Raw genomic sequence first — 16,241 nt, 5'->3', positions numbered from 1 at the left:
TATTTATCATCTTGAAACTTCTGTTATTTATGTTGACGATACGCATGGCATCAAGCGAGTGATTTAAAAACCAAGACTGATACCAATTACCCAGAGAGATTTGTAAACGAGATAAGGCCGTACTGCGCCTATAAATATAACTCGTTTACAGCATGTCTCTGAGCCCCAATTTGACTTAGTCAAATTCTTTTTTCCCTCTTTCAATCATTTTCTACTATATTTGAGTCTGATACACTGATGGCACACCAGATGGGAAACGACGGAGACATCAACAGATTGAACGAGACATCACATTAGGATGGTTTGAAGTGATAGCTTGCTTGGACCGCATCTTGAAAAACCGGAATGCTTACAGAAGGGTTGGACTGAATCAACGGCAAGATGACCCTGCAGATCAGACTGATGTCTAACTGACGATGGTCTTGAAACATGGTGGGTGCTAGACGATTGTGCACCCCACCAACCTTCCGAACCTCCCTGAACACAACAAAACAGTATTGCTTTAACCTTGTCATACACCTACTTAATATATCAACAGAAGTATTGAACATCGCAAGTAAATGTAAAGCTTACCAGTATCCCAGGTTCTGCCGAAGGGCCACACGGAGGCTCCATTGACACCCATTCTCAGCTTGATGGCACTGCACATGGTACTTTAACCGGTCCGATTCGATCACCCGGTACTCGGCACTCCTCCAAATACTGTAGTTCTTCAAACCTTGAAGTACTGCCTCTCGGCTTCTAAACTTGTGGCCGATCCGAAGCTCTACACCGCCGTCTAGGTTGTAATCCTCTTCACCTGTGTTAGAAAACGGAGTCCTCTCATGCATGGCGTCCAGATCCAGACTGTGATAGTGAGATGGCACTACCGATAGCGCCGGAATTGGGTGAGGTGGAAGCAGGACATGGCGCGCCACAGTCTGAACAGGTGTCTCCGGAACACACTCATCCTCATCCACACTATTGGACAAGTCGTTGTCCGCATTGTCCGCCACGTAATCCTCGTCCGACTCCTCCTCGCCCTCCTCTACCTCATCCACTGGAATGGCGACATGAATGGGCGGTGGTGCAAAGGGTCAGTCGTCCTGTACATACATCGAGTGGACGGAACTCCTCCCATAAATGTCGAACATCAGTCGCATATGCTCGTCCCCTAGAAGGCGGAATAGTCGAAACCGAAAGACTCTGTTACCCATGGGTGCCAGCAACCTATACGCCACCCTTTCAATTTCCCTTGCTTGTGTACCACCAAGCTTGCTCAATATCAAACTCTTCAAATCCGACAACGTCTCCCCACATTGGGTGCAAAACAATATCGGATCCTCACACTCAAATGTGACCCGTTGTCGCCATTTCTTATACGACAATTGGAATAAACAAGCACAACTATATATGGACTATTACTAGCCATTAACGCCTTGTCTTTGTGAGAAATATGAATACCAAGGATTACACATCCTTTTATAGCTGTTGGGATTGTCTTCTACATATCTCGCTTAAACTGTACACAAGATGAACATTTCATGTATCTCGTTTACGGTGTAAACGAGATATAACTAAGGAATACAAAACGGTAAATATTTTTAGGTGAATTATAGGGTAAAGATGTAAGTTTACAGATTTTTCCTTTAATAGAATGAAAGAGAGATTAATAAAAATAGGATCCACATTTTGAATAATAATAAAATAATAAAAAATAGCTATAAAAGAAATTATATTCTTTTTCTGTATCACTCCAATCTAGGGATATTCAAATCCAAACCGATCCAAATTAAACCGTTCATCCAATCCAATCCAAATCGAAAATCGATTAAAACCGCACTAATTCGGATTTGATTGGATTTTATTTTTTACAAACCGCTGGATCGGATCGGATTTCGGATCTACTTTTCATAACCGATCCAATCCAATCCAAATCGCACAATGTACTATAATATTATTATTTTATTATTATATTTACAATTATACTTATAACATGTTCAATTTGTTATACATTTTTATATTATTCAGTATTATTATTATTTAATAAATATTTTATGTTCAAAATGTTATTTATTTATTTATTTTAACTAACCTATAATTTTATTTCTATTGTTATGTTATCATTGGCTTTTAAAAATATTGTTGAAACTTGTTATATTATTGTTGATTATTTAAAATTTGATGTTAAGACTTGTTATATGTATTTAATTTTTTTTTAATTTACAAAACCGCAAATCCAATCCAATCCAAACCGATTGAAATTGGATCGGATCGGATTTTTTTTAAGTCATCCGATCCAAACCACACCGCAAACAAAGTTATTGTTCGGATCGGATGAGTTTTTGACTCAAAACCGATCCAAACCGCACCTCGAACACCCCTACTCCAATCTATACAATAAAGTGTTCCATATTTTTAAAATTATTTATTTTGATAATTATTACTTTTATTTTATTTATTTAAATAAAAAATCCCTCATATCTATATCATAATTAGTGATTAATTTTTTGTAATCTCATAACCAATTAGTAATTAAGTAGTAATAGCCGACCAAACACCGTTCTTTCTCATCACCTTCTTCTTCCTCCTCCTCCTCTCGTTCTCTCTCTCTCTCTCTCTCTCTCTCTCGTTCGTCTGAAAACAATTTCTGTGTTTCAACGAACGTCAACTTCTTATACGCGTTTCTCTCCCTTTCCTCTCAGTTATACTAAACCGCCCTTCTTTGACTCTCTGACTCAACCTTTCATACTTCAATTGACACATACACTTCAATTCTCACACCCCACAAAGCAAAATCATATCTTCATTCATTTTTTCATTCATTCACAGAGACCATACTTCAAAGCTTCAATCTTTCATCCATGGGTTCCTCTTCTAAGCTGTTGTTGTTGTCGATGACGATGCTGAGTTTGTTACTTTCTCGTTGCCATGGATACACGACATTCGGCTTCAGCATACATCACCGGTTTTCGGATCAGGTTAAGGGCATTTTGGGAACTCAAGGATTGCCTCAAATTGGAACTCCTCAGTACTATGCTGCTATGGCTCACAGGGATCGACTTTTTCATGGCCGGAGACTCGCCGCCGGAGATCGAAACCCGCCTCTCACCTTCGCCGCCGGCAATGATACTGTTGACATTCCTGCTTTTGGATCGTATGACAAAATTCCTCACTCACCCCTACTTGCTAATTTGATTTTTACTCCTTTTGTTTATGATAATTGAGGAATTAATAAGAGAGCTGAACAAAATTTGATTTTTTTTTTTTAAGGAAAAGATAGAGAATTTTGTTTTTTGAAATCAGAATCGAAGTTTTGACTGTAGAAGAATATGCTGTGTTTTTTCTCTGTTTCAGGGGAAGAAATTGTATTTGATTTGATCCATTGGTAAAACCATATCATGCTTGAAGATTCTGACTTTTTTAACACACTTTGCGGTTTCAAAAGTGTTTTTCTTTTGTTTCTTTTTTTGATGAAATTGTTGCTAGTTGCATATGAATCTTTTATCCTTTTTAAACTTTATCTATCTTCAGTCAGTTGTTTGATGGGTTTTGTGAGGTATACTTTATGTTGCTGTGTGTCTGTGTAATAATAAGTAATAACTTCTTCTCATTGTTTTGGATTTCAGTTTGCATTTTGCCAATGTTTCTGTTGGAACACCACCTCTTTGGTTTCTGGTGGCATTGGATACCGGTAGTGATTTGTTCTGGGTACCTTGTAATTGTAGCAGTTGTGTGAGGGGTATAGAGACACAAAATGGGAAGGTACATATACACATACTCTCTATTCCGGTTAAGATCATGCTCTAGAATATTTTGTATACCCGAGAAATGCTTTTCTGTTGACAAATTTCGTAGAATTCACATAGGCATTACTATTAACAGAAATGAAATCGAGATCACAAGTTTGTTTAGTTATTTCGGGAGCTAAATTAATGGTTTACTCGAGAAATGTTTTATGTTACTAGTATGTTGGCTTGGTAAAATTGAAGAGTTGTATGAAACTTTAATTTGCAAATAATAGGTTAATGGATTATCTTGATGGCTAGGTAGGTTTCAATTTGATGGTTTACTTTTTTTCTTCTTGCAGATTGATTTTAACATCTATGATATTGATCAGTCTTCCACTAGCAAGAAAGTTCTATGCAATAGCAGCTTGTGTGGTGAACAAAAACAATGTTCTTCCTCTAGCAGCAGTTGTCAATATCAAGTTGACTATCTTTCGGCTGATACTTCATCTAAAGGATTCTTGGTAGAGGATGTGTTGCATTTGATTACAGACGATGATCAAACAAAGGATGCTAATGCACGAATTACTTTAGGGTATAATTCTAAGAACTTCCTGAGAAATTTTATTCTCTTTGCGTGTGAAGGCATATCTTCTGTTTGTTTCTCCTTACCAACATCCTTCAAGGTTGAATCTTCTTAACATTAACATATAGTATGTGCCATCCTATGTATTGCAGTTGTGGCCAAATTGAGACCGGTACATTTCTAAATGGGGCGGCTCCAAATGGTCTATTTGGACTTGGTATGGAGAACATGTCTGTTCCTAGCGTTCTAGCCAAACAAGGCCTTACTTCGAATTCATTTTCAATGTGTTTTGGATCTGATGGTTTTGGAAAGATCACGTTTGGGGATAGCGGCAGCTCAAACCAAGGAAAAACTCCGTTCACTGTTGGGGCATCACAGTGCGTCTCTTTCTAATTTAAACAATAAATTGTAACTTGCACCCTGAAATATGCAAATGAAATTAGATTAGTGCTCATTCAATCCTGTTCTTGTTTCCAGTCCAACTTACAATATCACCATTACCCAAATCATTTTGGGAGGGAATGCTGCTGATGTTGAGTTCTATGCAATTTTCGACTCTGGCACCTCATATACATACCTAAACGACCCGGCTTATACACAAATTGCTGAAAAGGTAATTGTCTACATTGCATGTTCTTTATTTTAAGATGGCGCCTGAATTTTCATGTTGCATGGGTTGTTAAGATTTCTTGGTATATCTGCAGTTCGATTCACTAATGAAAGCACCACGGCATTCATCTCAATCAACTTCTGATCTCCCCTTTGAATATTGTTATGACACGAGGTGATTTCACTTGAGAGAAACCCTTTCAAGTTTCAACCCCTTTCCTCCCCGTTTTAAGCAATCAGACACTGATTTTGACTTTACGTGCAGTCCGAACCAGTCAGTTGAAGTTCCGGATTTGAATCTAACGATGAAAGGTGGAGATGATTATCCTGTCATGGAACCAACAATAACAGTTTCTAATGGGGTGAGAACATTTGGTTTCAATATTCTTGTTTTGCAATTTCTAAGTATTCTCAGCTTTCTTAAATCTTAACCACCACCTCTCTTTGTTATATATCCACAGATTGCAGAAATGATTTGTTTGGCGATCGTGAAAAGCAACACTGTAAATATTATTGGACGTAAGTATCTATTTCAAAGTTTATCTTCTTCTTTCTTACTTGAGTAAATCAAATATATGGTAGTCAATTTCAGTAAGGCTTCCATTAAATCATTGCTGAAGCATTCATTCTATTTATCTTCGTGCAGAAAACTTTATGACCGGTTACCGTATTGTCTTTGATCGCGATAACATGAATCTTGGTTGGAAGCAATCCAATTGTGAGTACATTCCACCTCTTTTCTACATTAAATTTTGTTCATATTGTGATTCTTCTCGTTAAGTTTTACTAAACAATGGAATATGATCATCTCAGGTTATGATGATGTACTCACCAGCACATTACCTGCTAATAAATCACACTCTCCTGCTATTTCTCCCGCTGAGGCCGCCAATCCGACAGTTACATCGGACCCTTCGAGAAATTCTGGGAAGCTTTCGCCTAGTCACTCGTCCAGGATCAAACCTATTTTTGCACTTATGATTGTACTATTTCTACTTTAGACAATTTTTTTTGCATTCTTCATGTTCATTCCATGAGTATTATTCAAATTTATAGGCGATTTTATTTTTAGTTGACCACACTAGGAGCCATATTGCTTCCATTTTTCTTTTATAGCATTAATTTTATTATGGTTCTGTATATAGTGCATTCATTACACAGCATAGTTGTAATCTTATAGAAATTTCTCTTATATTATTCTTTATTACACATCAGGGGTCAGTTTTATGGCTCTTTTCCCCCTCTTAACACTGTTGAGATGTTTTTTCACTCTGGCTTGGAGTTTTTTATTTAATGGATCAAAACCTTGTATTGAAGCATAATCTTAATAAAGTTGATGGAGAGCAGAAACATCTTGAAACAGATTTGTATCTATAATAAAAAGCCTTACAACTTGTTTAAATTAATGATTCTCTATGGTATGACACAATATCTTAATAATTACAATTTACAACTGATAATATAACATTTTTTGCACTAATAATCTGTTATGGTTAAGTGTGTTTTGATCCAACATGTGATTAATCTAGTAAATATAATCTTATTGAATGAGTATTAAGTGAACGAAATATGACCTCATTATGTTGTTTGGGGTTTATTAAAAACAGAACAGAACCGAGATAGAACAAAAGATGATTAAATTTTAAAGTTAATATATCTTGATCTTGATACACTTGGTTAAACTCGAGGAGTGGGTTAATAATTACTACTGTCCTATTTTGCAAGTGTTCAAGTGGAATAATATTCTCAAGTATACCAAGCACAGGATTTGGGTCTGCATTCAATACAAATTGGTATATGTAGTTAACTTGTACAACAAAAAAACGAATCAGCACCATAATTATTATGTGGATTCAAAAGATTCTTGGCAAAAGATTGAACTATCTTAACCTTTAGTCCTTCAAGATTGTATAGCATTTTGAATGATCTCATTCTTCCCAGTTTATGGATTGAACAAGGTTGAGAAACTAATGTCTCTTTGGCAATTTTCCATCTTTCCTTGTCTTACCATCTGAGGGCAATTTAACTTGCTTTGATTTCATCTTAATCGATTTCACTAAAGATGACAACTCGTGCTTATCTTTCTTTGTTCTCAAAACATCTGATCCTTCTTCCTCACCCTTCTTCGCCATGCCAGAATCTTCAGAGGACAACCGTGCTCCTCTAGGAGGCTTCACATTCTCCCTTTCCGCTGATATTTCCGAACTACCCTTCTGCTGCTTCTGTGCCAGTTGCCTGACATATGCCGCACTCCTGCAAACACCCACGGTTATACTTGAGAAAAAAGTAAATAAATCATTTAAGTGAACAACAGATACAAAGCGTCTTGAATTTTGGATAGTCCCATCTAGGAGATTTAGGACATACCAATCTTGGCAACTATAACTAATGTCATCAAAGTTACATGCAGCTATTAGAACCAGATCATTAGATCAACCAGTCAGGAACAAGGCTCATCATAGCATCATTAAAAGTTAAAACTAGAAATTGCTAATCTGTTAGATATAAGACTGGTTGCTAGCTGCATATGAGGAGATACATATCTAAAATAACATGGTAATAAGAAAGTCGAGAAACAGGAGCAGTACAGGAGATACCTCTTAAATTGTGGGTCAGTTGGATCAATTACATAGTCAGGAGAGAAAAGAGATGCAAAACGCGGATCATCATAAGTACTGCTTGGTATTTTAGCCTCATCGATGGCATTATCCTTCTTTTTGCCCTTTCCTTTTTTGAACTTGAGATTATATCCCCTAGGGCCAGCATCAGTTCCATTGTCATCAGCAAGTAATAATTCAAGCTCTTCTTTGCTTGCTTTGTCAGCTCCATCAATATTTTGGTTCTTATTCTCTTCATTTTTAGTTTTTGCCTTCTTCTTTACAGCAGGCTCCTCAACGAAGAAATCATCTGCATCTTCAGCAGCTTCCTGATCAGAATCATCACTACTATCATCATCTGATGAATACTGAGATTTGTTTTTCCTGGCCCTCTTTTTCTCACGCCTTTTCCTCAGATACGCTTCCCAAACTGTTTCTGATTGTTTATCCTTCTTTTCCATAATATGTTTGCTTATATCTTCTAACCCCGTATTGAAGGTGACCTCCATATCCTGGGGACCATCCTCTTCACTATCTCCTTCTGAACCATCACCAGCTTGGAGTAAAGAACGGTATTTTTCTCGTTTTTTTGCCTTTTTATCAACTTGATCCTTTGTCTCATTGTTATCTTCTTCATCATCATCACTTGCACTCTCATCAGTGTTCAAAAATTCATTCAATTCCAACTGGGCCAGCTGTTAAAGAGGACAGAAGAAAAGGAAAAATCAGGTTCCTTATAAAGCAAGTTATATAAATAATATAAAACTATATACATGAAGAAAAGGATCTTTTCAATTTCTCTCCCTTGACATGAAGATACATAACAATATAAACATAAGTGACAAGATAAAAGGTAAAGGCATAAAAGAAGCTGTACTAATTACAGTAAAGTTAAGACAAATTACACCGACCTGTTCATCATTGAATTTCCGTTTCAAGGTCTTCGCACGGAGAGGTTCATCCTCATCCCAAGATAGATTAACTTTACTGTGTTGAAGTGCTCGAGAATAGAAATCTTTGCACTCATAGTTTGCAGGTGCCTAATCAGAAAAAAGAATCAATAACTACCTATTTGTTTCAAGGTGTGATTTTTCTAAATTCTAATTCAAAGCTATAACATAGTGACAGGCAGACTATCATCAAATGCTAAATACCTCTGTAGCAACATCCCGAGGTGGGTGCTTGAATTCCATGTCATCAGGAATAAATCTCAAGTCAAGTGCATTAGATGATTGTATGAACTCAAGACCATCACATTCTTTGTAAATATGATCTGCTGTGGCAACCGAATCACATTCCACCACGGCAAAATAGTACCTGGAGTACCAGAAAGAACCAACCAAGGTACATAATAGTACTCACAGTAAGACCAATAAAATCACTATTTAAAGCCATATTTAATCGAAGGTGGAAATTAAAATCAGCAGCTTTTCTTCTATGCGAAGCCAAGATGTCCTTAACACAAGCCATATTTACCTCATCCTGCTCTTCTCATATTCGCGCAGCTTCTCATTGTAAATATCATCATCATCGCTGTCATCGTCACCGTTTTCCTTTTCATCGTCAAATAGACCAATGGGGCCATGAACTTCCTCCTCTTTCATACGCTGGAGACCAAACTCAGACGGATAGACAGCTACCGATTCGATCATTCCACTAGATGGGACAAACGAACTTAATAACACATACAAGTCAACAGCCTACAATGACAACAAAATAATCCATAATTGAACCCTAAAAAATTCAGAAAAATCTACATTATATCCAAATAACCAACCAAATAAAAGCTTGATTGAAGCACATTATCAAACTTGATGAATTACGCACCTTAACATACCTCCAGTCCATGTTAACAACAGCAAGCCTATGTGTCTCTTGCTCAATCGCCGGCACCTCTTCCTGTCGATACAACACACAATCATCATCACAGACTCAATTAAGAACCAAAGCATCCCCATTTTTCAAATAATTCTGAGAAATAACGAGCTCAAAACAAGCTCATTCAATCACACCTTAAATTCTGTTTGCTAATATCCTATCCCAATTATTGAGAAAATCGAAAAAAAATCATATTTTCTCATCGAGATATTTTCAATTTTAACCAAACTGAGCTTAACCAGCTGCAATTCAACCGTTGCAGAATCATTACCTTCACTTCAGATTCTTCCTCATCGTAAGCCTCCACGTCAGCACCTTCCTCATCTGCATCTGTATCCGTATCCGTATCGGCATCAGACTCCGATTCACTCCCCTCTTCCGACTCAGCCGATTCCGACTCAGTCCCTTCTTCTTCTTCTTCTTCTTCTTCTTCTTCTTCTTCTTCTTCTTCTTTATAGTAGTGTCTCAGAGAAGCGTGAGTGGAAGGTGGGCCCTTCTTGGGCCTGCCCCTCTTGTCAACGGGGGCTTCACTGGGCCGGAAGCTCTTATCTGTAAACATTCGGTCGAATCGCGAATCGATAGCCACCTTGGTTTTGTGTTTTGGCGCGTCCTCGCGGAACCGAGGATCGGTGTGAAGCGACGAGAATCTAGGGTCGCTGATGACATTATTGCTTCCATCGTTGTTGTTATTGTTCTTCTCATCAAAATCGTTGTTGGAATTGTGCTTCTCGCTGTTGTCCTTCTTCTTCTTGCTCTTGTTCTTCTTAACATTGTTTTTGGATCCCATTCTGTGCTTGAATCCAACGACGTCGCTTCGTGGCGGTACTGAAGTTTGCAGGGCGCAACAGCAGACGGAATAAAAAAGAGGGTTTTGATTATAAATGAAAAACGTTTCGTTAGTCGTTAGGGTTTAGCCAAGTTTTTTGAATTGTGGGCTCGGGTTTTTTGCTTCGGGCCAAGTCCAACTAACAAACACTTCTTTTCGTTATTTTGTTTTTCTTTTTTTTTTTAACCGACCCAAGTTGATTGGGTCCTAAGCTCCCTTGTCCACTTAAATAAATATCACCACATGTAATAATTTATTGGCCAGTTATACATTCTTAGATAATTTTTAAAAATGGTTTAGATAAGATTATAGTTTTCAATAGGGCTGGCAATTCATATTCTACCGCGGATATCCAACTCAGTCCAACCCGTTCGACTAGGGTAGGCTACCCGACCCACTGCGGGTAGAATAGGGTACGGTCCGGGTATGCTTGCCGATAGGGTAGAGTACGGGTTTAGGGTGCCCTACCCTACCCGCACCTCATATATATAACACATATTTTATAAAAATTGGATATATAGTGAAGGAAGTGAAAGTTGAACCCACAACTTCCTTTATGTAATGACTTACAATAAGTGAACAACTACTAAACTAGTTAATTAATTTAGTAATTTAAAGTATTATGTTTTTGTTTTTTATGTTATTAATATGTATAAATTTTGAAATGATTGAATTTTATATTTACTTTGAAAAAAATTGATATTTCTTCGGGTAGGGTTGGGTAGGGTAGGGTTTAGAACTTTAAGGCGCGGGTAGGGTTAGGGTTGAGAGATTTTCAACCCGCGAATAAGGTAGGGTAGAGTTTTAATGAAATTTTCAACCCGCGGGTAGGGTTAGGGTAGGCTCCAAACCCTACCCTACCCTACCCATTGCTAGCCCTAGTTTTCAAGTGTAATTATCCGTGTAAAACTATTATCTTGCCATGCACGTGATAAGATTGAAATTATCCATGCTATGCACGTGATAAGATTGAAATTATAATTCTAAATTATTTTTTTAAATTAATTTAAATTATAATAATTTGATTAATAAAAAAATAATATATTATGCATTGTTTGATTTTTTTTAATCTAGTGTTAATTAGATTAACTCTAAAATAGTTATTAATTGGTTTTAATAATCTACTTTCTTCAATAAATCACACATATATACTGAATGTGATCATAAATAATATAGTAATAGTTAAATCCACCAACAAATATATTGGCTATTATCACACTATTATAAAACAAATTAAATATAAAAACTATTAGCACTTATAAATTTATAAAATTGGATTGTCTTTGATTCATGTAAGAGTGTATTTATCAAATAAACTTAAAATATAAACAAAAATTTTTTATAAAATAGACCTAACATCACTTAAAAAAATTATAAAAATATTCAACTTATTTTATTCATGTCAACTTCCCTCTCTCTCTCCCTTCTCTTTAAAATTATAATTTCAATTTTCTTTTTCTTTATAATTTCAATATTGTCACCATACGGGTTTATCACAAAGATTATAGTTTTAGATAATTTTGCTCAGTTTTCACTTTTCGGCTAAAATTTTTATATATGAATAATTTTAATGTGAAATACAAAAGTATTTGATCATTTTAGTGTTTTACCCAGTTGTGGTAGTAGCATAAAATGTCACTGACATTTTGTAGTAAAAAAATTTTTTTGATCATAAAAGAACAAAACGTCACCGACATTTTATAATAAAAAATATTATTTTAATTATTAAAACACAAAACGTCACTGACGTTTTGTTAAAAAAATATTATTTTAATTGAAAAAACACAAAACGTCACTGACGTTTTGTAAATGGTCATAATTGTGTTTAACACACAGTTTGGTTCATAATGAAGGATTTCACCTCTAGTAATACAATATTAAAAAGAAAAAGTTCTTACTTTTCACCAATTTATCTCTTACATTTCTTGTGGGTTGAAATTAAATTATATGTGAATAAATAAAACAAAATAAACTATAATTAAAAATTAAAAAATATATTAATAAAAAAATTGAGATAAGAGGTGGTGGTCATGATAAAGGCTCCACCTAAGGGCACCATTATTCATGCTACCCTTGGCCCTTGGGTACACCTCAGGTCTATGTTTTCAAATTTCAATTCCCTAGTAACTCAATGGGAGACTACATTTTTCTAAAGTGATAAAGTTGACAAAAAAAAAGTTCAAGTATTATTAGATTTTAAAAATTTATAAATTGATTAAGTGATAAAGTGATGAAAATTTATAAATTTAATTATGATTAACTCTTTTTTTTTTGCAACAAACTCTTTTATCTTATTATGTTATTATTACTTTTCTCATTTAGAAGTCAGCTTTTTTTCTAAAGTTTGGTAATTTTTTTTGTGCGTGTCTTCAAGTTCTTTTATTTGTAAGTATTAAGGTAGCGTTTGTTTTGAGGTAATGAGATAGAGACCGAAAGACTGAGACTTAATATCGTATTTGTTAGTTCAGAGACTGGTATTAAAATTTTTGTCTCTGTCTCTAAAATTTCAGTATTTTAGTATCTCTAAAAAGTAAGGACATAGAAGACTGAAATTTTTAGAGATGGAGACTGAAACTTTAATAACATTTTATACCTAAAATATTTTTATTTTAATTAATTAATTCCAATTTTACCCTTTATGCAAATTAAATTAGAATTTCATTCTTGTTTCAATTCCTGTCTCCCATTTTGCACCAAACAGAGATTTATTTCAATCACTGTCTCAGTCTCAGTCTTTTCGTCTCTATCTCTCTACCAAACGCTACTTAAATACTATGTAAACTTAAAGTAAAAAAAAAAAATAATAAATAAACTAAAAAGAATATGTATAAATATGAATAAATACAAATACACATGTTATCTACCAAAAACATATTTAATATTTTACATAATGTTTGTTCCCCTTTCTGGAACTTACCCCAATCTCCTCCATATTCTTCTTCACTGAACTCTGAAGCTCACAATCCACCTGATTATGGCGCTTGCTCACTATTTGGTTGCAGTTCCCATTGAACCTTCCCCTAAATCCCCAAAATCTTCCTTATTGAATCCACCATTTTCAATTTCATCAAACAGTTTAAACTTGTTTCCTTCTCTCCCTTCCAAACCTCATAAACAACACTCTCTATTCTCCAGATTCCGCAGGGTCACCCATAAAGGTGAAAAAAATTGCTGCTTTCTTAATCTAAATTGTGGTTATTTGAGTCAAATCGGTTCTTTTTTATGTGGGCAACTTTTTATTTCTTATACTTGCATTCAAGGCATTGCATTTGATTATATGTTCAGCTACCCTTTTTTGTGAAGTAAAAAAAAAAAAAGATTTTTTTTAATTTATTTATTAAAAATTGATTTGTTGCTTTCTCAATTTAGCTAAGGCTAAGGCACAAGAACCTGAAGTGAGTGCAGCTACCGATGCCTTTACACAATTCAAGCATCTGCTTTTGCCTATTACTGATAGGAATCCTTATCTCTCTGAAGGAACAAGACAAGTGAGTTTCTATGATGCACCTTCTTTGATTCTATGTTGGGATTGAAAGTTTTTTTTGACCTAGTTGATGATGGTATTGTGATTTGTGAATATGCAATTTGAAACCAATTCATCGAGAAACTTGGGGTGTTTTTGTTTGTTTTACAGAGAATTCAATACAAAATAGTCACATTTTTGTGAGTAATGGAGAAAAAATATCATCTGAAAATGAGAATAGAAAACAAATCAAATGGGATGTTTTTGATACCTGATAGAATCCTTGACATTTTTTTCCCATTCTTCACCAAAGATTAACTTGTGGTTAATGCAATTTTCATTAGGCTATAGCAACTACCACTGCTTTGGCAAAAAAGTATGGAGCTGACATTACAGTAGTAGGTAAGTCATCATATCATATATATGCAAATCCTCAATTCAAATTTGGAACTTGTATTTGGGGTTTTGATTGTACACCAAAAATGCAATTTTATTGTTTATGAATAATTCTAACATGACCCAAGAAAAGGCCAAAAAAGAGTTCCTCTTGTGACATTAGTGAAGGTCTCAACACTGTTCTCCACCACCATTTCACATTTTTAGTTCTTATGTTGCTTATTTGTCACTACTAGAAGTGTTTTCCTCATAAGTTTACCTACCCTTAATCTCTCCTCTTAATCTTTCTTTACTTAATTTATTTCCACAGAACTACACCCGAATCCGGTTTCAAATTAAAATCTGAAGGAAAATCCTTTTTCATTCTTTTGCTTTTTGATGATTTGTAAATTGAGAATTTATTTGGAGCGATCGGCATACCCTTTACATGTTTATATGCTTTTGCAGTTATTGATGAACAGCAGAAAGAGTCACTACCTGAGCACGAGACGCAACTATCCAGCATCCGCTGGCATATTTCTGAAGGTTTCCAAAAGCAATTCTTTGTTTTGTTTATAGTACTTGGCATTATGCATGTTCATGCCCTTTGAAGCACAATACCAATACTAAATTTTCTTGTTTGGTTAATATCCTTTCACAGTAGAATCTTTCATAGAATGTTTTGGTTTTGTGTAACATGGGAGGTTTGTTTGCATAAGCTTATTTTTGGATTCACAGGTTAAAAAGTTTATAACCATGATCTCCCTGTGATAGATTTTGGACCCAAAAAAAAAAAAGAAGAGTAGGAGGAGAAGAAGATTATTTTCTAGTATATAAAGGTTACTAAACACGGTTGTATTGATGTAGTTGTTTTCATAGAGGTTTTGTGAAACTTAATTATGCATGCCGCGATTTCAATCTAATAGCACATAAGTTTTTTAATGTGACGAAATCTTGGCTATCATAGTATCAAGAATAATGAATTGATAATTTCATTAGATTTATCTGCTCCATTTGCTAGTCAAAAGGTTTTCTGTCATACATTCTCTGGTAATTATTATGATTATTTTCTCTTCTATGCAATGATTATTTACATGAATTGTCTAAATGGTCATTTCCTAATAGATTTCACTAGGTTTGTTTGATATATGTCCCAACAATATCTAGGTAGAAAAAGGCTTTCATTGTTGTATCATGTCCGAGAGCTTCGAGTGATTGTTCGATCTGTTTGTTCTGTATTCATAAAACATATATACAGGTGGATTCAAGGATTACAACTTGCTCGAGCGGCTCGGAGAAGGGAGCAAGCCAACAGCGATCATTGGCGATGTTGCCGACGACCTCAATTTGGACTTGGTAGTTATTAGCATGGAAGCAATCCACACAAAGCATATAGACGCAAACTTGCTTGCCGAGTTCATTCCATGTCCTGTTATGCTTCTGCCATTGTAGTTTCCATTGTTTTTGGTAAACATTGCAGGGCATGCTTTATCCTGGTTGCTGTCCTTTCTGCAATCTTGATATTCCTTGTTCTTAGCATTTGATTTGATTCTACAGTTTCTAGGATAATTTTGTTGAAAATGTTTGATTGCATCTTTTACTAAGATGGGTTTATATGTATATATGTAATGCAGAACAGAAGAGGATCATGTTACAATGTTCCTTTTTTTTTTGGAAATATTTGGTAACAAAAAAATTTAGCCAAAATCAGTCAGAGAACTTGTTTTATCTGGCTGTTTATTTTTTTTTGGCTTTCTACTGTTACCGTTTTTTTTCCCGCAAGTTTTATTAAAAAATATTGAAAAGGTAAGGGTGTTCGAATTGAGTTTTTCACCTTCTGTCTTCAGAATTTTGTGAAGGAAAAATTAAAAACGCAAATCAAATAGACTTTTAAGTTTGTTTATAGTTTTAATGAATTGACTGTATCAATAATACAAGAAAAATTATATTATTGTCTTTTTAACAAGTTTGTTAATTTTACATAGAAAAAGAATTTAGAGTAAATTACACCATAATTGTCATAACTGAACCGGTGATGTCACTGGATCACTGGGTTACTGGTTTAACTGGTAGGTTATTGGTTGAACCGGTTAATCCGGTCTTATGTAAATAAAAAATAAAATATAGTAAAAAATTTAGAATTAAAAATTTAAAATACATATTTTTACTAATATTTTAAAAATATCTAGCTATTCTAAAC

General features: G+C 34.9%; 3 protein-coding genes across 3 annotated transcripts; 2 read left to right on the top strand and 1 right to left on the bottom strand.

The window, feature by feature from the left end:
* The first annotated feature begins 2,583 nt into the window (after window positions 1–2,583).
* LOC130954520 (aspartyl protease family protein 1-like) lies at window positions 2,584–6,150 on the top strand. Its single transcript, XM_057881307.1, has 10 exons — window positions 2,584–3,136; window positions 3,609–3,744; window positions 4,070–4,302; window positions 4,446–4,670; window positions 4,771–4,906; window positions 4,998–5,077; window positions 5,168–5,264; window positions 5,364–5,421; window positions 5,549–5,620; window positions 5,716–6,150. The coding sequence occupies exons 1-10, from the start codon at window positions 2,844–2,846 to the stop codon at window positions 5,901–5,903; spliced, it is 1,518 nt and encodes a 505-aa protein (XP_057737290.1). The 5' UTR covers window positions 2,584–2,843; the 3' UTR covers window positions 5,904–6,150.
* A 335-nt stretch (window positions 6,151–6,485) lies between these two features.
* Window positions 6,486–10,233, bottom strand: LOC130954430 (pre-rRNA-processing protein ESF1). Its single transcript, XM_057881203.1, has 7 exons — window positions 9,649–10,233; window positions 9,327–9,398; window positions 8,976–9,199; window positions 8,654–8,816; window positions 8,411–8,539; window positions 7,500–8,194; window positions 6,486–7,155 (listed from the first exon to the last, which is right to left on the bottom strand). Exons 1-7 carry the CDS (start codon window positions 10,162–10,164, stop codon window positions 6,870–6,872), a joined length of 2,085 nt encoding a protein of 694 aa, XP_057737186.1. The 5' UTR covers window positions 10,165–10,233; the 3' UTR covers window positions 6,486–6,869.
* Window positions 10,234–13,079: 2,846 nt separating this feature from the next.
* On the top strand, window positions 13,080–15,765 carry LOC130937895 (uncharacterized). The gene is made up of 5 exons (XM_057867114.1): window positions 13,080–13,361; window positions 13,573–13,691; window positions 14,011–14,068; window positions 14,510–14,587; window positions 15,300–15,765. Exons 1-5 carry the CDS (start codon window positions 13,178–13,180, stop codon window positions 15,491–15,493), a joined length of 633 nt encoding a protein of 210 aa, XP_057723097.1. The 5' UTR covers window positions 13,080–13,177; the 3' UTR covers window positions 15,494–15,765.
* Window positions 15,766–16,241: the final 476 nt, after the last annotated feature.

Source organism: Arachis stenosperma, chromosome 1 (genome assembly GCF_014773155.1).
Source record: "Arachis stenosperma cultivar V10309 chromosome 1, arast.V10309.gnm1.PFL2, whole genome shotgun sequence".
In the NCBI taxonomy this organism is placed as follows: domain Eukaryota; kingdom Viridiplantae; phylum Streptophyta; class Magnoliopsida; order Fabales; family Fabaceae; genus Arachis; species Arachis stenosperma.
This window is presented reverse-complemented; position numbering and strand designations above follow the sequence as displayed.